The sequence below is a fragment of the Prosopis cineraria genome, unplaced genomic scaffold (assembly GCF_029017545.1).
Source record: "Prosopis cineraria cultivar Desert tree isolate PC_DT_omini unplaced genomic scaffold, ASM2901754v1 PC1, whole genome shotgun sequence".
NCBI lineage: Eukaryota > Viridiplantae > Streptophyta > Magnoliopsida > Fabales > Fabaceae > Prosopis > Prosopis cineraria.
In genome coordinates, this window is record NW_026555332.1 from 23,386,226 (window position 1) to 23,409,292 (window position 23,067).

Sequence of the window (23,067 nt, forward strand, 5' to 3'; positions counted from 1 at the left end):
TGCATCAATACAACCTAAACCTTTCTTAGAAGCATCAGTATATAAGGTATAAGGAGCAGTTGGAACAGGTAAGGTGAGCACCGGTGTGGTGGTCAACCTCTTTTTCAGCTCCTGGAAGGCAATTCACACTCGTTCGTCCAAATAAATGGAGCATCTTTCCTGGTCAACTTAGTCAAGGGCATTGCAATTTGTGAAAAACCCTTAATGAAACGACGATAGTAGCCTGCAAGACCCAAGAAACTCCTAATCTCTGTCACACTTCGAGGTTGCTCCCATTTCATCACTGCATCTATCTTACTAGGGTCCACTACTACCCCTTCTTCTGAAACAACATGGCCTAAGAATTTAACTTCTTTAAGCCAAAAATCACATTTGCTCAACTTGGCATAAAGCTTGTGCTCTCTTAATATCTCCAAAACAATTTTAAGATGTCTAGCATGGTCCACCTCATCTCGAGAATAAATAAGTGTCATCAATAAAGACTACAACAAATTCATCGAGATAAGGCCTGAAGATTCGATTCATATAATCCATGAAGACAGCTGGGGCATTTGTTAACCCAAACGGCATCACTAGGAACTCATAGTGCCCCCATCTAGTCCTAAAAGCAGTTTTAGGGATATCCTCTGCTCTAACCCTCAATTGATGATACCCTGATCTTAGATCAATCTTAGAAAATACTGCTGAATTGACTAATTGGTCTAACAAATCATCAATTCGAGGTAAGGGGTACTTGTTCTTGATGGTTACCTTATTCAATTGTCTATAATCAATACACAATCTAAGGCTTCCATCTTTCTTTTTCACAAACAGTACCGGTGACCCCCATGGTGATACACTCGGTCTGATAAACCCCTTCTCTAACAACTCTTCAATTTGTCTCTTCAATTCAGCTAACTCCGATGGAGACATCCTATAGGGTGCCTTAGAAATAGGCCCCGTACCAGGTGCGAGTTCAATCGAGAACTCAACCTCTCGTTCTGGAGGCAAACCGATTACTTCAGTAGGAAAGACGTCAGGGAATTCTCTACTACTGGAATCTGATCTACACCTTCTTCAATCTCTGCCTTGATTGAGAAGAAAATCATAAAAGCTTGACAGCCCTTTCTTATACACTGTTCTACTTGAGCTGCAGACAACAACATAGGACTTTGGGACTCTACAGGGGTTACAGTAAGAGCTGAGAGTGACACACTCTTTTTCTGACAATCAAGTACAGCTCCATTTGCAGACAACCAATCCATCCCCACAATAACATCAATCCCAGACAAAGACAAACAAATGAGGTCTATGGTGGTCTTTCGACCCTCATACTCAACCTCTACATTTAGACATGCCTTAGCAGTCCTTACAGTCAAACCAGCAGGAGTAGAAATCTTCACATCAAAAGGTAAGGTACACACAGGCAATTTACATCTTTTCATACATTCATCAGACACAAAAGAGTGTGTAGCACCCGAATCAAACAAAGCACAAACATCATTATCAAGGATTCGGATTATACCTCGGATAGCATTAGGGTTGTTAGCAGCCTCTGGCCCAGAGAGGGCATACACTCGTGCTGGTACTGTAGGTCTCTGATCATTACCCCTATTTTGGTTTTGATAGCAGAATCTAGCAATATGACCAGGCTTCTGACAGATGTAACAAACCCAACAATCACCAGAATGAAACTTCCCACACTTACTGCATGCTTGATTACTAGCAGCACTAGGAGTAGGATTAAAGGTAGCTGGGCTCCTATAGGACCCTTGACTTCCACTCTGATTCCCTCTGTAGCTCTGGCCCTTATGATAGTAGCCCTTCTTCTTCTGATTTCTAAAACCTCCAAAGATTTGACTGCTCCTCTTCTCTACTCCACCAATGGGTCGGGTGTGGATAGGGGGCTTCCCATGAGGTTCTTTCCTCCTCTCTCTATCAGCTTCTAATCTAGCCTCTCTCCCTCCGAGAAACTATTCGAAGCTTATTGCACATCTCACTGAATGTCTTGATCTCAAAAGGGGCTAACTGTTCCCTTAGATCAGGCCTCGCCTTCTCTAGTAATCGTTCAGCCATCCACTCCGTGTCTTCATGTTTCTGGAGGTAAGTAGAGTATTTAGATAATTCTGAGAATTGTTCAATAAATTCATCCTCATCTAATCACCCTGACGGAATGCATGAAACTCAGCCTCCTTTTCTGCTCTCAGTGCAGTAGGAAAATAATTCTCGAACAATATGGCTTTAAAATCTTCCCAAGTAAGAGAGGAATCATCCTTCGGTCCTGATGTTTCCCACCATTTCTTAGCACTCTTCTGTAGTAGGAATATTGCCAGCTGCACCTTTTGATTAGAAGTGCACACAACCATACGAAAAATACTCTCCAATTGATCTATCCATTCTTCAACTACCGCCGGCTTAAGATTTCCATCGAAAGTAGGAGGATTAAACTTACGAAAAGTACTCCAGATCTTTGTGATCGTGGATGTCTGTTGCTCAGAGTGGAGACTCACATTCTTCGGACTAGTCTCATGGTGAGAATAGGGAGGTAAGCCTTCATCAGCAGATTGGCTCGCATTGAATACCTTGGTATGGCTTCCTTCTTGTTGGCCATTTCCCTCTCGGTTATCATTCTCCTTATATTGTCTTAAAGCGGCCAACTCTTCTTCTTGTCTCTTCATACGGTCACTAAGATTATATAGTAGATCCATCATTTGCCTCATAGTTGGCTCATCCTGCCTTAGTTGTGACTGTATGGGCTCGCCCTGCCCAATTTGTTGCTGTGTGGACTCCGGTTGTGGCAGTGAAGGTATGTCATTTCCTATTGGCTCTATAGAATCACCGGTAATTTCGCCACCTCTCCTAGTTTTGGACACCATCTCTCCCCTCCTAAAGGATGGAAGTCATAATTAAATTAACACTAATCTCAAGACAAGAAAAATAATGGAGAAGTATTATGATTTACTAATGTATATTGCCAATAAACTAGGTTAATGTATAACAATTTCATAATTTATAAGAATTTGAAACATGTAGCTCTGATACCAAAATTTGTAACACACCAAATTTTTTTTTTAAATAATTTAACTCAACCATAGTTGGGTTACAGCCACCCAACACATTTTTATATCAATAATTCGATATAAAATATTTTATAATTGGCTTCAACTCACACACTATAACATTTCAGATAAATTTTTACCTCCCACATGCCATTAGGCTAAATCACATTTGTCCATCCTTATACTCCCAACAAGTAAACTAAATCACATTTGTCCATCCTTATACTCCCAACAAGTAAAATAAGCAATTTAATCAATTTTCAACACAAGCCAGTTATTTGACCTTATAATCATGCCATTTTAACCAATCCAAAGTAAACCAAATATTAAAATTACAGTCATCCAAATTGTACCAAAAATAGAAATAGTTTGAAAGGCATGATTACATTATATATTCATATAATTGACAATAAACATAAAAAAGTCCTAATATTGGCAATATAACACATTATAAATCATAAATTAAATACCCAAAAGAGACAGTGGATCTATACCACTAAGCCTCTGGGACTCCTCACGTGTCACTCGTGGCTCTTCTCCTGAAAATTGTTAACCACATAATGAGACTCAAAAGTCCCAGTAACCAAAGCCAATTTATGATAGTGTATACAAACAGTTAAGTGTGTGCTTACTAAGTGAGAATTAAAATAATATAATTCCAACAAATATAAGAAATATTATAATAAACACAAACAACCATCCTTATATCCCTCCATTAACCTCGAGCCGTAGCCCTCACTCGGTGCTAAATTACCCGGCCAAAGGTAGATTAGCCCGAGCCCTTACAAACCACCTATTGAGCTCCAATAGGGGCGTACCACGTGGCACATAAATACAACAATAATAGCAAGTCTCCCAACACCTCCCACAATAATTAAACAAATTCATAATAATATTGCACAATTATACAATATTACAAAATTCATAATTTTCTCAATAATCACCCAATTAACAAGAAGTAACACTAATCACAAATTAAAAGCATGGTTACCTTGTGGCTTTTTCAATAAATTATTCCTTAAAATTTCTCTCTCACCACAATCTTCACCAGTAATACAATCTACAAATAACATATTATTTATAAATATTAGTTTCAATTTTTGAAACTAATAAAATAATTCTAATAATAGAATTAAAAATATAACATAATTCTAATCTCAATCTTAATACAAATCTATAGTTAATACTATTAAGTAAAATTTTTAACTCCTCTTTTAATTATCAATAAACATTAATAATCTAAAAATCAAATTTTAAACTAATTTCTATTATCAAAATTTTTCTTTATTTTATAAATTCGTACCTAAAATACCCAAAAATTAAAAATTGAGTCTCTAGCTTAGAATCATAATCCTATAACCATAATAATTCATTTCTCATCCCAAATAATCATCTAAACCTCAATAAATCAACATATATTTTCAGATCTAGTTTAGAATTTGATCCATAAGCCACAGATTCAAAGATCATCAATAAATTTATACTCTAGAACATTTATTATACTACTGACAACCTCAAAAATCATATTTATTCAACATAAATTCATCCCTCTTCCAGATCTTAAATTTTCTACCACTACAAACTCAGAAACTAAATAAGAAGGATGACTAAGAAAAATTTTTAGAACACTTACTTAGTCTTGAAAAGCTTAAAATCACACCCTAAATATCCTATTAAAAACTCTTACTTAAAAATTTAGATATTTCGCACCGGCAACTCGCTTCTCTCCGCCTCAACTCGCGCACAGAATGAATGAGGAAATGAAGGAAGGTGAGTAGTTTTTATAAAAATTCAGTGGGTCCCACACATTTTTTTTTATTATTATTTCTTTTCTCTCTTTTTCCCCCCTTTTTTTTTATTATTATTTTTTTATACTTAGTATTCATGCGGTGCCGAAAGCAAATTCGTTTTCTCTTCTTCTTCCTTTTTTTTTTGTTTTGGCATACCTTTACCTTTTTTTTATTATAATAATAATTTAATAATTAATTTTTTTATTAATTTTTTAATAAATTTATTTTTTTTTTAATTTTTTTTAAATTTAGAATTATATCCTAAATTAGATTTAATAATCATTTTCTACTAATTTTCTTACCTCTAAATATTATATTTTTTTTTTAAAAATTTCTATTAACCTAAATTAACTATTAAAATTTAAATTGGGATGTTACATAGACCTTGTAATAAAACAATAAAACTCAAGCATATGAATTGGCGCGTGCCTTTTTACGTGTCTAACTTTTACAAGTAATTCTTTTATTTTTTAGAATGAATCTTTTAGATTCTCAATTAATTTTCCCAGTCAAATGATTATTGTTTTATCTGGTAATGATCCACTACTTGAATTTGGAAATTAAGTGGATTGGGGCCCCTTGTCATGTTTCGCTAGAGTCAATCTGATTACAGCGATTCAAATGGTGGTGCACTAAGGTTGTTCTTGTCCTGCTGACCTTCAATTCAAAGATTAAGCAATTTAGATATTCACCCATTTTTCTTCAGGTAAAGTTGAAAAGTCACTTTAGTTTTTATCTCTTTTTCTTCTTTCTTAATTATATTTGATCCATTGCTACTTACTAGGTAAACTCATGTGCTTGTCAGTCAAACGTTTGGAGGTCTTGCTAATTGTCATGCAGCTGCAGGCTGTCATCGATGAAGTAAAAGCATTTTGTATTCTTCTGCCTTTTTTCCAATATTCTTCTGCCTTCTGTAAAAGCATTTTTCCTGTTGCCATTTTGAAGGACTTCTTTTCATTTATTGATGTCTAATCATCTGTTCATGTCACACTCAAACACACCTATCTACTAATATTTAAGCTTTTTAAATTTCTTACTGCTATACATTTCAGCATAGATTATAATATATAAGCTTAATTTCCTTTGCAGCTTTCTGTCACTCAGCAGTACATTTTAATGCCTCTTCTCCGTGAGAAAAACTTCATCAGGAGTGCATCAAAACCTGACTGAACAGAACTTTGCATCTCCTTCGTGAGGCATGTAATTTGAGCTCAAAAATAGTCTATAGTATGATCCTAAAAGATAAGCCTTGCCAAACGAACTTAATGTCCCGCCTTTTTTATTAGCTCAAAAACAATCTATATTCTGATCTTAAAAAAAGAAGCTTTGAAAAACAAACTATCACAATTGCTTATATTGCTTAGATATTTGTTTGGTCTATTCAAGGGGACTTATCATTAAGATAGATGATTTTTTTATGCATTTAATTTGCGCACACACTTGAACTCCGTGTATACCTGGGAATTTTATTTATTCTTTCAATAAGTTTGATTTAATATTTAGACTTATCCCTCCAACTTGCACTAACTTGTCATGTTAAGTTCTAAATATGGGAGTAAAGAAATTGTTAGGGATAAAAAACCTTAAAATCTTAGCTCTCGACATATAAACTTGGAACAAAGAAGAATTGACGTTAAAGTCTCACCAGTCAAGAATAAATATGCTGCAGCTTGCAATTGTAAAAGGCCCCACACTGCGCTTACTTTTAACTATATTGCATTGAATAAAGTCAATACTGTTTTTGCTGAAAATTTTCAGACTGAGGTGAAAGAGGATGCAGTAGATAGAGAGACTATGCCACGAGGACCATCAACCTTTGGTGCAACCTCGCGCTATGTATTCAAAAAACTATTATCCCAAGTCTGCACCCAGAAAGTCTATTCACATATATGTGCGCGCGCGCGCGCATATATAATCTTGAAAAAAAACATATAGTGGATATCTTTAATTAGGAATACTTTTAATTAGTTTTGATTTATGGTTCAGGATTTCAAAGGCATTTAACTCAATTGAGGTAAGGAATTATATTTTTCTTTGGCATCCGTGAAAGTTCATTATAACTTCTGCAATTATTGAGACTTGAATGTGGAAGTAACTACTAAAATTATTGAAATTAATAAATATAATCATTGTCTATTATCATGGATCTCTTTTTGGTATAATAAGTCTATAAGACTAGAGGCTTGTATTTATTTCAATGATGTTTTATGTCCAATTTGATGTAGTCAAGTATTAGGTGAAGAGTTTTCTATCAAATAGCTCTTACATTATCTATTTTCCTGGAACTCTTTTTCATATAATAATGTTGTGTTCAATGATATTTTGTCAACATAAGTGAACTCATGTATGAATTTTTATTAAAAATATTTAGTTATCTGCCCTCTATATATCTGCATTGATATTGATATGTCTCCATGTCCATAGTCTATCAATTATCTATTTGTAATAAGCACACTTCGGAGACCTTGAAGGGTCTGAAAGAAGTATCAAAAGAATTAAAGATAGGTCTCAGAATTCACATGCACTCATCAATATTAGTGGGAGGCACTCAGATATCAAGTCTCTATCACAATATTAAAAAAAAAACACCTATTTTATATCTATCATAAATTTCTAAGATATCATGTTGTAGAGAAGAAGAGATTTGACAGTACATGAATTTTGCAGCTATCTTTGAATAGCTGAAAAGAAAAGGGCATTTCTCTTTATGTTACTTGATCAAAAGCTACAATGTACAGGTCCAATTAATTAGCTTCACAGGTTGAAAATGGCAGAATTTTCTTCCGTTGATCAAAAGCCGCTAAATGAAGCAAGGTGTTATTCCTTAAATTTGTTATAGCACAGACCATGGCAGGTTAGCATATTCTGCCTGTTTGTGTGATATTGTCCAATTCTGACATTCATTGAGCTTGAAATTTTTTTGGTCACAATCTTTGAAAAAATTGAATGCTCAATTATGTATGCAGCTTTTTTATGCTTCTTTTTCTGCCTTTTTTAAATATTCGCTTTAATTTTAGCTTTTTAAAGCATCGTCCACGAGTCAAGGTTTATTGAGGTTGAAAGCAAGCATTCCACGAGTCAAGGTTTATTGAGGTTGAAAGCAAGCATGAATGATCTGGCTTCAAAGTATCAACAGTATCAAGTTGCCAGTGCTGAAGAACTTGAGTGTGGAGGCAAAGAAGAACATGATGATGTCAATATGGCATCGAGGGATGGAGTTATCTCCACCTTATTATTGCTCAAATGATTACCATTATTCGTTCTTTTTTGTGAGCTCTAAGCTCTTTAATTGAATTTGTTTTATCAATGCATACGTACACACACACACGGATATATATATATATATATATATATAATATCAAAATAAAGAGACAAGAGATGACTAATGGCAATAAAGAGAATTAGAAAAAACAAAATGATTTCCTTTCTTTTTTTTTTTTTTACCTTTCGTGGTTTAGTTTTGAGATTTTTTAGTTGGAGCATATAATTCTTTTTATTTGATTAGGAATATATAATTGATTGTGAAAATATTCAGAACCAATTAATTAGAAGAGTTTTTTTATAAAAATATTATTAAATCATTCTTTCATATAAATTTTAATTTTTTAAAGAATAAAGTTGGTTGAAATTAATAAGTTGTTAGTTTTAATCCTCATAATTGTAAATGGTAAAGTCACATGAACACTAGCTATAAATCCACAATGCATTCACGTTAAAAAATTGCGTTTAGATACAGAGATCAAGATACAGATATCGTGGAGAATGAGGTTCTTTCAGCTTTCTCTCTTCTCTTTCAATTGATCATTTGCCAACAACATGAAATTTCCGATTTGATTTTTTTAAAAAAAAAGCCTCTTTCTCATGATTCATTTTGCAAAGTTAAAGCTTGGATAGTCAACGTTATGATTTGACTCAAATCGTGAGTTTTCTCTATTGGTGTGCCCGCTTCTGTGAATATTGATGGCTTCTTTTCCGAAAAAGGGTGTTTTCAGCCTTGGCCTCATTTCACGTGCACTTCAACGTTAATGCTGAGAAGAAAATATTTTTTAGGGAGAATTTTATTTAAGGATCAGGAAAGCAATATATCTTCAGGTAGCTTTTAAAGAATTTCAAAATATTATTTCAGTCTTATGAGATTAAATTAAAAATAAGTTGAAAGTGAAAAAAAATTAAAATATCCTCAGTTCAGATATTTTAAAAAAAAGTCACCCGCCACCATCACTGAAGCATTGTTGTCGGTGACCGGAGCTTTGTCAGCAACGACAGCCACTGAACCTCCATTGCCAGAGCTCTGATCGCCGACTGGATCACCATCAGCGGTGGTTGGAGAATTATGGAGAATTAATTTCTCCAAAGGTGGATAAGGTAGGTGTAGAATCCAAGACCCCTTGGTTCACTAAAAAATTTTAGACCACCAAGCCACTCAACTTATGCCATCATATAAAGCATAAAATTATATGTATAATAAACCTCATTTTCAAACCACTTGATTATTATATTATTTGTTAATCACATAACTTTACTTATTAATACTTTAACAAGATTTGTTAATTACTTAACTTTTTTTGTTAACCCCACGACTTCTGCAACAGAAATAAATTACTTGTTGACCGCATAACTATACTTGTTAATACCTTAATAGGACTTGTCAATTATTTAACTCTTCTTGTTAAATCCATGACTCCCACGACAAAGCTACATTACTTGTTAATCATATAATTGTCATTATTAATACTTTAATAAGACTTGTTAATTATTTGAATTTACTTGTTAAATTCATAACTCCTTTAACTGAATTGTATTATTTATTAATCATGTAACTTTACTTGTTAATTCAACAATACTTATTAATTGCATAGCTTGACTTGTTAATACCATAACAATACTTATTTAACTGTTGTTTCGAAAAAGCAACCAAATTACTTGTTAATTGCAAAATTTTACTTGTTAATTCTTAAACAATACTTGTTAATTATTTATTGTCACTTGTTAAATGAATATATAATTTACATAAAAAATTAAGTTTGTTAGATAATGAAAGCGATGACAGTCGTGTTTTCCTTATTAGTATTCACCAAACTAGAGGTTTGAAAAATCTTATACAATTAAAGCCTAATATATTTTAACAAGTATGCTTAATACTGATAAAGGAAACCCTACTGTCATCGTTTTCGTTATTTGACAAACTCAATTTTTTATGTAAATTATATATTCATTTAACAAGTGACAATAGATAATTAACAAGTATTGTTGATGAATTAACAAGTAAAGTTATGCAATTAACAAGTAATTTGATTGCTTTTTTGAAATGACAGTTAAACAAGTCTTGTTATGGTATTAACAAGTCAAGCTATGCAATTAACAAGTATTGTTGTGTAATTAACAAGTAAAGTTATATGATTAATAAGTAATGCAATTCAGTTGAAGGAGTCATGGATTTGACAAGTAAATTCAAGTAATTAACAAGTCCTGTTAAGGTAGTAACAATGACAGCTATCCGATTAATTAGTAATGTAACTTTGTTTTGAGAGTCACGGATTTAATAAGGAGAGTTAAGTAATTGACAAATCCTGTTAAGGTATTAACAAATATAGTTACGTGATTAACAAGTAATTTATTTCTGTTGCAGGAGTCGTGGGGTTAACAAGGAAAGTTAAGTAATTAACAAGTTCTAATAAGGTATTAAAAAGTAAAGTTACGCCATTAACAAGTAATGTAATAATCAAGTGGTTTAGAAATAACATTTATTATATATATAATTTTATGTGTTATATAATTGAATGGGTTAAATGGCTTGGTGGTCTAAAAGTTTTTGGTAAACTAAGGGGTCTTGTGTTTTACACCTACTTGGGCCACCTTTGGAGAAATTAATTCTCCATAATTTTTTAGCCACCGCTGATGATGGTTCAGTCGGCGGCTAGAGCTCTGGTGATGGTGGTCTAGTCGAATGCTAGAGCTCTGACGATGGAGGTCTAGTGGCTGTTGTCATTGGTGAAGCTCCGATCACCGACAACAGTGCTCCAGCAACAGTGGTTGGTGGTTTTTTTTTTTAATATTTGAACTAAGAGTATTTTGGCTTTTTCTACTTTCAACTTATTTTTAATTTAGTTTTATAAGACTGAACTGATATTTTAAAAATTTTTAAAAACCACTTGAAGATACGTTGCTTTCTTGATTTGTTGTTGTTGTCTCCCTACTTTTTATATTAGCCACGAATAAGACTTGCAAATCGCTCTTTCTCAAAATATCAATAATAATAAGATGAAGAAGAGCATATTTAATAGTTTTATCTATTAACAAATGAAATCTTTTTTCTTTGGTGATTTACAATATAAAAGGTAATTGTACCAAGCAACATAGATAAAAATGGACAATAAATGAAGTTATTTTATGTGTAAGTGGAACACGAAGTAAATTGTAACATGCAAATTTGTATTTTAGTATATATTTTTTAATGTTAAAACTTTTTTCAGAAAGTAAAATCAGAAAAAATAACTCTACAAATAATAATAATAAAATGAATATTTATTGGCATATGTTACCACCCTCCCACTGTAGGTGTAAAACTGATCAGTAATAAATTGAGAATTTAATTAGTTATTACCGTATTTATTGTTTATTGAAAAAATCACAAACATTATTATTGATATTTATATACATGCTGTTTATGCTGTAAAAATGTTATATAGATTTCATAAAGGTTGCTTTTTTGTAAAGTAAAACAATTCTAAAAGAGAAGAGATATTACTTTAAGTAGTACATATAAAGAAATGCTATCGTGCAACGCATGGAAAGTGAACGTACATTTGTAAAAAGTGATGTCAATTGAGGGTAGTAAAAAGTGGTGTACCATGTAGATCCTTTCTAATAAGTATAAATTGTATAATGTTATTTTAATTATCATGATAAAATTTATTTATTATGTTAAATTTTTTTATTATAATAAATTATTTGTGAAATGATTTATTCCTGTAACAAACTCTGATCTATCATGGTAAAGTTTTTAACAGGAGGCTTTATTTTTTAATTATTATGACAGTCCATTTTCTATCATTGTAGGCGTTTAATATTATTAAATTTATTTAATAATTAATTAATTTATGAAAAATAAATTTAAAAATTTAGAGCGTTACGAGTTATTTATGAATTTAACTTTACTTGTTTATATTCATAATGATATTATACTGTTAATAAAAGTTATAAATTTTAATTAATTATTTATTTTTTATACATCAATTATTTAACTTCCTTACATGAGTTGTAAATTTCATCAAATTTCATTAGAGATAATAAAATTATTTTAATATATTTTGTAATTTTATTTTAATCCCTATGCAATAAAGTTTCAAAATTTTAGTCATTTTAACTGAAATTAAATTTGTTCAAGCGTCCTCCTTTCAATTTTCCATCTGAAAAATATCTCCGATAAAATTGATAATGCATTATTCATCTAGAAAATTCTGAAACATCGCGGGATTCTTAAAGAAGCGGGAAGCCGTGTATTATGCTCGCCCCAATTCCGAAGGCATCGGAGCTACGACAGATTGGCTTTATCCCTTATCCGTTGTTTCTCCCTGCATTTCCTGGATTCAAACGGTTCTTTGCATTTCTTGGACAATTTAATTTGACTATTTTCTCTCGTAGTCGGGTATGTTTCTGTCCCGTTGCTTTTGCTTCCAATTACGGTTTTACTGATACTGAATTTCATTTTCTTCTCGTTTTCAAAAATCTACCATCAAGGGCCTTGTGTTGTGTTAATCTACTAAAATTCCTTTCCTTCTTTCTTGCCGTGAGAGGCTACTTTTCATTTTCTATTCATTTCTAAAAATATGGTTGATTATCCCTTGTATACGTCGTGTGAGTGCGTCCTCTGTCAGCTTCTGATATATGGCAGCTCAACTTTCTTTGACTTTGGTTTTCTTCAATCCAGTTTCTTGAAATTTTCAAGTTTCTTGATTTGTATTGCTACGGATTTTAAATTTTGGGACTGCGTCGGTAAGTGTTGTACTATTTGAAGATGTACTGGGATTATTTTGTTCATTACGTAGATCCTTTGTATCTTGGGATATAATATAACTGTCTGCAAACATTTGATTCTAACTTCTCCACTTGGCGTGATGAAACCAGTTTAATTAATATTTGAAAGCTTGTAACCGAGAAAAAAAAAAAAAAGAACCTGAAAGTTTGGGGAATATGAGACAATTTGAGGACCTGAGTTCTTTAGTTTTAAAAGACCTGCAATAATAAAAATCTCATTCTTTTTCCATGTTCTTAATTCTTGAATTTGCCACCATCGAACTGCTTTCACATTATTATTATTATTATTATTATTATTATTATAATTATTATTTATTGAATTTCCCTTGGATTGTCATTGTTAGACTTTAAGGTCGATCTATGGATATTGATGACATTTTTGGTATCATCCGACCTATGAGTGTTCCAAGGAAGAGTGCAATTTATGTATGGGGATACAATCAATCTGGGCAGACAGGTAGAAAGGAGGATAACGACCAGTTGCGGATTCCAAAGCAGCTGCCTCCTGAGCTATTTGGATGCCCAGCTGGTTTAAATGCACGCTGGTTGGATGTTGCTTGTGGTCGTGAGCATACAGCAGCAGCAGCCTCTGATGGGTCTCTGTTTACTTGGGGTTTGGAAATTTTTTGCGTTCTGTGTCCCTTCTTGATATAACGTAGTGATAACCAAAATCCGTATAGATATCAAGAAGATTTGGAATTTCTTTTTGTTTTCATCTTGAATTTACTCTGTTTACTGTGAGGTTGTAATCTATAAGCAGTAAGTCATATTTTAATCAGGATTGATACTATTATTCTTATCGTAGGGGCTAATGACTTCGGTCAATTGGGAGACGGAACTGAGAACCGAAGCAAATATCCCAAGAAGGTAAAACAGTTAATGTCTGAGTTTGTGAAATCTGTGTCTTGTGGAGCCCATTGTACTGCTTGCATTGCAGAACCCCGTGAAAGGGATGGTACCAAGCCATCTGGAAGGCTCTGGGTTTGGGGACAGAATCAGGTAGGTCTTATAGTTGTTGAAGAATGTCAGTTTATTTTATGAATTTTGCTCCCAATTTCAGCCCTGTTTCTCCTCTCTCTTCCTCCTTTTAACCTCATGTACGTCATCATTTAGTACTGTTTTCCAAAAGATCTTGTGGATTAAAGTTGATTTCTATTCTGTACCACAGGCTTCAAATCTTCCTCGCTTATTTTGGGGTGCTTTTAAACCTGATACGGTAAGATGTATTTTGTTGCATATATTGTTGACCATTCACGTTTTGAATTCTAAACTTATTTTTGTTAGTTCTTAAAATTTTGCTTGAGTTTCCAACATTTGACAACTTAATGGATAAACCATTGTTAGTACATAGATTGTATAACATTTTAACTCATTCTAAATTGAGAAGAAATATTATCGTGTACATAGTCAATACTTGTTGCTATTTTAACCTCTTTTAACAAGGGACAATGGATGCAATCCATCAAATAAAAGCCTCTATCATGTTGGATTTCATTGTGTGCACCATTGGCCACGTATAGCTATTTTGGAAATTTTAATATGATCACCAATGATCATTGGTTTGAATAACTTGATCGTAGTTTTCCATCTCTTGCTCATGCCTCCTTTTAGAGATAGTGATCCTAAATAGGCAATGTAAAATGGCAAATATTTAGGTACTTGTATTAAAATGAAGGATGCTCTTGGGTAAGAGCTCATAATAATCATAGTTTTCCACTCAGTGATTCTTTCCTTTTAGTTCAACCCAAGTACCTCACTGTACAAGCACTCACTGCAAGAAGTCGATAAGTTAAATTGCTTCATAAGATGACACAACACGTTGCTAGATTTCAAGAAGCTTGCTTTCATAAGATCCATTCTGTCTCATTGTTCCAACTCCTCCTTCACTGTTTTATTCTCAATTTCCTTGTCTTCCCTTCTGCTTTGGTTTCTCCTTGAGGTCCATCAATACCCCCTCCAAGAAAAAAGTTTCACCTTGTCCTCTTGATGGAATTGAGAGGATTGAAGTTGGATGACTCGGAACTTTTCCCATGTGTTCCCCATATGTTCTTCCATTATTAGATGATGAATTGTGTTTCTGTTTTTCCATTTCCATTGGTCAGTTTTTTGACTTGGTATGCTTTCTTAGGGCGCATTTGCTATGATGGAATTAGGAGTTATGGATATGAAATTGGAATTGGAGAAAATGTTTGTATGGTATGATGCAATTAGAAAAATTTTTCAATTCCAATTCACATGAATGGTTGGAGTTAGCTTTTGAGTTCAGATGCACGAGCTCTTGGGGAGCAGGTCAAGTTTGTAGATTACTGCTGCCTCTATATTGTCCAGTTCCTCATTTGCATTATAACTTTCTTAATCACATTTTTAGCCAATGAGTTGAGCTTGCTTGGTTTTAGCTTGATATAAAACAAAATCTCCTCCATGAAACTGGATATCTCTTTGAATTTTCTATGTTTCATTATGAATCCTTGCTTGGTCATGCACCAAGTTCTCTTCCAATGCTTCCCAAAATGGTGTTTCTAGCTAGCAGTTGCTTAGTCACTCCCTCCATGACAAAAGGCTCATAATTAAACTTCAAATAAGGTACGGAGGTCCTCTCAAATATTGTCACAAAGGTTGCTGTACCGGGACCAGTGGCTGGGATTTTCTCTAAACTCCTATTAAACCACCTTAGATTGGCCATGAATTTTTGGTGATAAGAGGAGCTACTGAATAGAGTGGTGTTAGTCGGCTTGAAGAGTTTAAAGGTTTGGAAAATCTTGTAATATTACTGCTGTAGCTATGAAAATTTCAGTCACTTATTTTGCTTAAAAGGGGTGAGTTACGGGTATAAAATGAGCAAACTTGGTTAGGCAATCTACCTCTTCCAAGATAGTGTTCAATCTCATTGATTAAGTTAGGAATATGATGAAATCTGTGTGAGTGGCCTGTCAACCTTGCTGATGTTGGCAAGGGCTGGATCAAACCTGCTAGATGGCAGCACTGATATTTGTTCTTTTGGAAAATGTCACACGTAGTCACAAAACTACTTGTATCTACCCGTACCTCCCCAGTACACTGTTTATTGCCCCCTGTGTATGTATTTATGAAGAAACTGTGAATGTTTCCTAAAGAAGCGTGAAATACATAGATTTTGGCTTCAACTCTTGGAGTTTTCTGTGCAGAATTAGGGCCAGTTTTTAAAAATTAAAGAAAGTGATTGTAGTTAACACTCTGGTTGTTGGGAGAAATTAAGCTAATCATGGAGGTTTTGTTGGAATAGATGTTTTTGACAAGCTATCCAAATAACTTATCAAAATAAGCTTTTTCCAACACATCCTTCATGTGTTTAGCTTAAAGTCTCTTAATAATTCTCTTATACTCCTGACAACTTTCTTCTGTTCAGCCAAATGAAATCACTCTTTTTCTTTTTCCCTAATCTTAAACAAACTGGCCCTTAATCTGTTTTTGTATAATAAACATTTTCTCTTAAGGTTTTACTTCTTAGGTGGAGATAAGTTGGTGATAACCTGTTGAATTATTTGAGAAGACGTAACATATTTCTTGTATCTCCTCCTTAATACTCTAGTTTCACATTGTGCCTTGAAGCTAAAGCTTGAAGCTTCATGCCTATATTTTTGTATTGATTTTGTATTGACAAGTGTCTTATTTTCCTTTTCCGTTTTGTATTGCATGTCAAATTTGAAGCCTGTAAGTTTTGAAACCCAACTTTGTCGTTCATCATCCTGAATCCTCTGTTCTAAAAGATATTAAAGGGCTTTTTGATCAGTCTTGAAATTGAATTTGTTCTCCATAAAATAAAGCCTCCACTTTTTATATTTCTATTAAAAAACTTTTCTGCATGAACCCAAAACACCTATCCCTCTTGCACTCTTGAACCAACCAAACCATTCGTAATTGTTAATAGCAATATATGGGCCTATCAAGGGTAAATAAGAGGAAAAATGTAAAATGGTTTGTAACTTTCATTGGTAAGCATGCTAGACCAACTTTTTAGCTTATGAGAGATAAATCTGAAGTTTATCAATTTTTTAATGACTTCCATTCTCTTGTTCAGCACCAGTTCCAAGGCAAAATCCAAATTTTCACTAAGTGATAATGCCAAGGACTACCTGAGCCAAAATATTGACCAATACCTTAAGAGTCATGGCATCATCCACAAAGTTTTTGTTTTAATACACCCCAAAAAAATGGTGTAGCTTGGAGTGGCTAGGCCTATTGTGTTCACATTAGGGTGATGCTATCCTTACCATAGCTTACCTAATGAACTGGATGCTATGAAAAACCTTGAAATTTCAAACGCCGTTGTAAAAACTTCTTGAAGCTTATCCTTCAATTCCTTTTCTAACCACCATCCTCAAAAGGTATGTAGGTGTATTGCCTTTGTTCATAATGATCATGGAGGAAAGCTTAAACCCCATGTTCATGACTTTTCTTTCTTGGGACATTCTCCTAAACCAATGGGGTATAAGTACTATTTTCCTACACTGCAAAAGTACTTTGTAACCATGAAAGTCATTTTCTTTGACGCTTTCTGATGAGTAGAATAGGAAAGAATAGAGAAGAACAGGAGAGAGACAAGAGAGATAGAAGGAAAGAGAGAGAATTTCTGAATAGTACTCAGGAATTATTATTTCAAAAACATATTGATGAATTACATAGAGTTTGTTTATATAGGTTCCCCTGCGATAGGCTTAACGGTCTAACGGTAACTAACCGTATCTGAATTAATTATCCTCTAATTATCTATTTACACATCAACACCCCCCCTCAAGAGCCCTTTACCTCAAGGGTTAGAATTGACAAAACTAGGGTGCTGTTTCTGTAACTGAAACAAAGAAATCCAGCTAGCCTCTTCATCTGGAAGGTTCTTCCATTTCACAAGAACTTCCGTAATAATCCTGCCTTTTCTTCTACCTCTCCGTTCATTCAATATTTTCTCTGGAATCAAATATGAAGGAGATTCTGGCCAATCAATAGGGGGATGCCGCTGCTTTACTGAAGGATCAAGGCATAATTTGAGCAATGAGACATGAAAAGTGGAGTGAACCCTTGATTTTGGAGGTAATTCTAGCTTATATGCTACTGGCCCTATCTTCTTACAGATTCTATAGGGCCCAAAATATCTTGAGGCTAATTTCTAAGAGCTTCTCGAGGCTATAGAAATCTAACGATAAGGCTGTAATTTAAGAAATACTCATTGTCCTACCTCAAACTCTCTCTCACTTCTGTGCAAATCTGCTTTCTGCTTCATTCTATTCACAGCCCTATTGAGATGATATTTCACCATTGCTAAAGTTTCTTCTCTTGCTAAAAAAGTTCTGTCAACAGCTTCCACTACCACATCTCTAGGAAAATATGGAATATGCATAGGAGGAACTGTCCATACAATAGTTCATAAGGAGTAGTTTTTGTGGAAGTGTGATAGGATGTGTTATCCCACCACTCTGCTAAAGAAAGCCATTTGTGCCACTCCTTAGGTCTTTCCCAGCACATGCACCTTAGATAATTTTCCAAACAACTTTAAGCACCTCTGACTGCCCATACATTTGTGGGTGATACGAGGAGGTAAGTTTCTGTTTCACTCCCAAAACCTTCAAAAATTCCCTCCAAAAATTACTGATAAAGAGGGGATCTCTATCGCTAATAATTTCGACCGGTGACCTGTGCAATTTGTACACATGGTCTAAAAATTGCTGTGCCAATGTAGATGCTGTAAAAGGATGAGATAAAGACAAAAAGTGTGCATATTTACTAAAACGATCAATGATCACCCAAATAGTGGCTTTCCCATTTGATTTGGGTAACCCTTCTATAAAATCCATAGTCACACTCTCCCAAACTCGACTTGGAATAGGTAAAGGTTGTAGCAACCTTGGATAAGCCATTGATTCAGACTTACATCTTGCACAAGTATCACAATGCTTTACAAACTCCTTGATACAACAACAACAACAACAACAACAACAACAACAAGCCTTTATCCCACTAGGTGGGGTCGGCTACATGGATTGCAAGACACCATTATGCTCTATCATTTATCAAGCTTTTAGGAATATTATTAATTAAGAGATCACGTTCAACAACTTCCAAGAGTGTTCTCTTAGGCCTTCCTCTACCTCTCTTAATCGGACTCAAAGTTATATGTTCCATTCTTCTCACTGGTGCCTCCCTTGGTCTTCTTTGTACATGCCCAAACCATCTCAACCGATTTTCTACAATTTTTTCCTCAATAGGTGCCCCCCTCACTTTTTCGCGTACGTGTTCATTTCGAATTTTATCTTTACGTGTATGTCCGCACATCCGTCGTATCATTCTCATCTCTGTTACTCCAACTTTATGCTCTTGCTATCCCGTTAGAGCCCAGCATTCACTACTATATAACATTGCCGGTCTGATAACAGTGCGATTAAACTTTCCTTTAAGTTTATTAGGCACCTTACGGTCGCAAATAACTCCTTTAGCTTTTTTCCAATTAAACCACCCAGCTTGAATTCTATGTGAAATATCTCCACTGATTTCGTCATCATTTTGAATAATGGCTCTAAAATATCTAAACTTTTTCACTTGAGGTATAATTTGATCTCCCAATTTCACTTCCAAATTATTGTTGAATAGTCCTTTACCAAATTTACAATATAAATATTCCGTCTTACTTCTACTTAGACGAAAACTTTTCGACTCCAATGTCCTCCTCCATAACTCAAGTTTGCAATTAACCTCTTCTCTTGCATTTGCTATAAGAACTATATCATTGGCGAAGAGCATACATTTCGGAATTTCCCCTTGAATATGTTCCGTCAAAACATTTAAGATCAAGTTGAACAAATAAGGACTCAGAGATGATCCCTGATGTAGTCCAATCTTTATAGGAAAATCCTTTGTTTGACCACCAGGCGTTCTTATACTAGTTTTTACCCCCTCATACATATCTTGTATGGCTTTAATATAAGCAATCCGTACTCCTTTTTTTTTCAACACTTTCCAAAGCACTTCTCTTGGTATACGGTCATAAGCTTTTTCCAAATCAATAAAAACCATGTGTAGATCTTTATCTTTACAATGATACTTTTCTATTAATCCCCTTAGTGGATAAATTGCCTCTGTAGTTGATCTACCTGGCATAAAACCAAACTGATTCTCAGAAATACTTGTCTCCAATCTCAACCTGTGCTCAATTACTTTCTCCCACAATTTCATTGTGTGGCTCATGAGCTTAATCCCTCTATAGTTAGTGCAATTCTGAATATCTCTTTTATTTTTATAAATAGGAATTAATGTACTTCTCCTTCACTCATCAGGCATTTTCTTGGACCGTAAAATCACATTAAATAACTGAGTTAACCATCTCACCCCTTCTTCACCTAAACATTTCCACGCTTCGATAGATATACAATCAGGTCCGTTGGCTCTACCATTTGCCATTTTCTTAAGAGCTTCCTTTACCTCCTTATCACGTATTATTCGATAGAATGACAAATTTTGTTCTCCTTCACCAGGTACTAAATCCTCCAAGTTACTAGATGAACCCTCTCCATCATTGAAAAGTTTAGAAAAGTAAGTCTCCCATCTATTTTTAATTTCATCATCTGTAACTAAAATTCTTCCCTCTTCATCCTTAATACACCTTATCTGTTATAGATCTCTTGATTTTCTTTCCCTACTCTTGGCAATTTTATAAATATTTCGCTCTCCTTCCTTCGTCTCAAAGCTCTTATAAAATTCTTCAAAAGCTTTAGAACGAGCTTCACCCACAGCTCTCTTAGTTTCCTTCTTAGCCATACGGTACCTCTTCCAATTTTCCTCATTGTTACACAAATATATAGCTTTAAAAAAGTTCTTCTTATACTTGATTTTGTCCTGTACACTATTATTCCACCACCAAGACTCCTTATCTCTCGGACCGGAACCTTTTGATTCTCCCAAAACTACTTTTGCAACCTCCCGTATCTTTTTAGCCATATCCTCCCACATGATGTTAGCACTTCCCTGAGATTCCCAAATTCCTTTATCCAAAAGATTTCGCTTGAAAATATATTGCTTCTCACCTTTTAATTGCCACCACCTAATCCTTGGTGCTACTACTTATCGACGTTTTTGGATTTTACTCATAATACACACATCAAGGACTAGGACCCTATGTTGTGTCGTTACAGCATCTCCGGGGATCACCTTGCAATTTTTACAAAGTCTTCTATCTGTGTTCCTAACCAAAAGAAAATCAATCTGTGACTTTGAGACTCCACTTTTGTAAGTGATGAGATGCTCATCTCTCTTCTTGAAATAAGTGTTGGCAATCTTAAAATCATACGCTAATGAGAAATCAAGAAGAGTTTGTCCTTCATTGTTTAGCTCTCCAAAACCAAAACCACCATGCACCCTCGCATACTGACCAGCTTCTCTCCCGACATGCCCATTAAAGTCTCCTCCAATAAAAATCTTTTCACTCTGTGGTATGTGTCGAATCAACCCCTCCAGATCCTCCCAAAATAATTCCTTAAGACTGACTTCTGTCCCGACTTGCGGCGCATAAGCGCTAACAATATTAACAGTCTCACGTCCAATTATCATTTTTAAGGAAATAAATCTATCTCCAATTCTGCTAACTTCTACAACGTTCTTCTTCCACTCCTTATCTATAATGATGCTTACTCTATTGCGTGCACTTACTTTTCCTGTATACCAAAGTTTGAAACCTTGAATATCCTTAGCTTCTTCTCCACGCCATTTTGTTTCTTGCAGGCAAAGGATATTGATTTTCCTTTGAATCATAACCCCGACAACCTCTACAGATTTACAATTCAATGTCCTAACATTCCAGGTGCCAAATCTAATTTTGCTCTCATGGACTAACTTCTTTAGCCGTGTGCGTCTAGAATGACGCGGTAGCCCTTGCTCATTTAACACTACATCCGGGCGCCGATGCAGCGGCTCTAACTCACTTATTACTGTACTCGAGCCATGCAGCGCGTTACTTACGGGCAACGACCTAGCATTAACATTATAACGTCTATTGTCCATGTTCATGATAGATTCAACAAAGTTTTACATTGGCTGTTGATGGCCTAACACAACCCTCCTCCTTTACCCGGGCTTGGGACTGGCTATAAACATAGGCGGAGTTTTACAAACTCCTTGATGTCATCAAATAATTTTTGCTACCAAAACAACTTTTTGACTCTTTGATAAGTAGCTTGTACCCCTGAATGTCCTCCTTGTGGACTTGCATGAAGCCATTCCAATATTTTCTACCTTACATTAGGAATATTTCCCACCACTAATCTGCCATTCCTTCTTAAATGCTGACCATCCCAAGAATAATTTCCTTCTACACCTCCCTTCTGTTGCAAATGAGCTTTTAAAGCTCGCAAATCAACATCCTCATCCTAGCTCTTTTGGATTTCCAGAAAAAGGAAATTTGAACAAGTCTGCAAAGATACTTTGAAAAACTCACTTTTTGGCATCCTTGAAAGGGCATCAGCTGCATTATTGTCGTTGCCCCTTCTATAATGTATTTCATAATCGTATGGTCACCCAATACATTTGAAATGCAGTTTTAAGCTTCTGATCTAACAAGTATAAGACTTTGCTGATCAGTTTTAATGATAAACCGCCTTCCTGCAAGATATTGATGCCAATGTTCCACAGCTTGTACTACCCCCAACAATTCCTTCTCATAGATAGAGAGATTCAGATGTCTAGGAGCCAAAGCCTTGCTGAAAAAGGCAATAGGTTGACCTTTTTGCATCAGAACAGCACCAATGCCTGAGCTACAAGCATTAGTCTCAACTACAAACACTTGTGAAAAATCTGGAAGAGCAAGAACGGGGGCTGCCACCAGTGTTTCTTTCAACTTTTTGAATGTAACAGCAGCCAATTCTGACCACTGAAAATTATTCTTCTTGAGCAGTTCAGTTAGGGGCTTAGTTAAGGAACCATAACCCCTAATAAACCTCCTATAATAACCGGCAAGTCCCAAAAATGATCTTAGTTGTTTTACTGTGGTTGGTTCAAGCCAATCCATGACCGCTTTGATCTTCTAGGGATCGGTTGAGACAACTCCTCCACTTATAATGTGTCCCAAATATTCTACTTGTGTTGTAGCAAAAGTACACTTGCTTTCCTTCACAAAAAAAACAATTTTTCCTTAGAGTTTCTAGAACCAACCGCAAGTCTCGTGTGTGAGATTCTAAACAAGGACT

At 34.6% G+C, this 23,067-nt stretch overlaps 1 protein-coding gene across 5 annotated transcripts in view; it reads left to right on the forward strand.

The window, feature by feature from the left end:
* The first annotated feature begins 12,282 nt into the window (after positions 1 to 12,282).
* Positions 12,283 to 23,067, forward strand: part of LOC129309533 (uncharacterized) — a 38,208-nt gene continuing 27,423 nt past the window's right edge. The window contains exons 1-5 of one of the 5 annotated variants that reach the window (XM_054951151.1): positions 12,283 to 12,476; positions 13,210 to 13,478; positions 13,671 to 13,732; positions 13,803 to 13,864; positions 14,034 to 14,081. In XM_054951151.1, the coding sequence (XP_054807126.1) occupies positions 13,226 to 13,478; positions 13,671 to 13,732; positions 13,803 to 13,864; positions 14,034 to 14,081 (425 nt within the window). In that variant the 5' untranslated portion in view covers positions 12,283 to 12,476; positions 13,210 to 13,225. Of the gene's footprint in view, positions 12,477 to 13,209; positions 13,479 to 13,670; positions 13,865 to 14,033; positions 14,082 to 23,067 lie in introns of all 5 variants that reach the window. The other 4 variants (XM_054951143.1, XM_054951157.1, XM_054951172.1 and 1 more) reach the window with 4 other exon arrangements.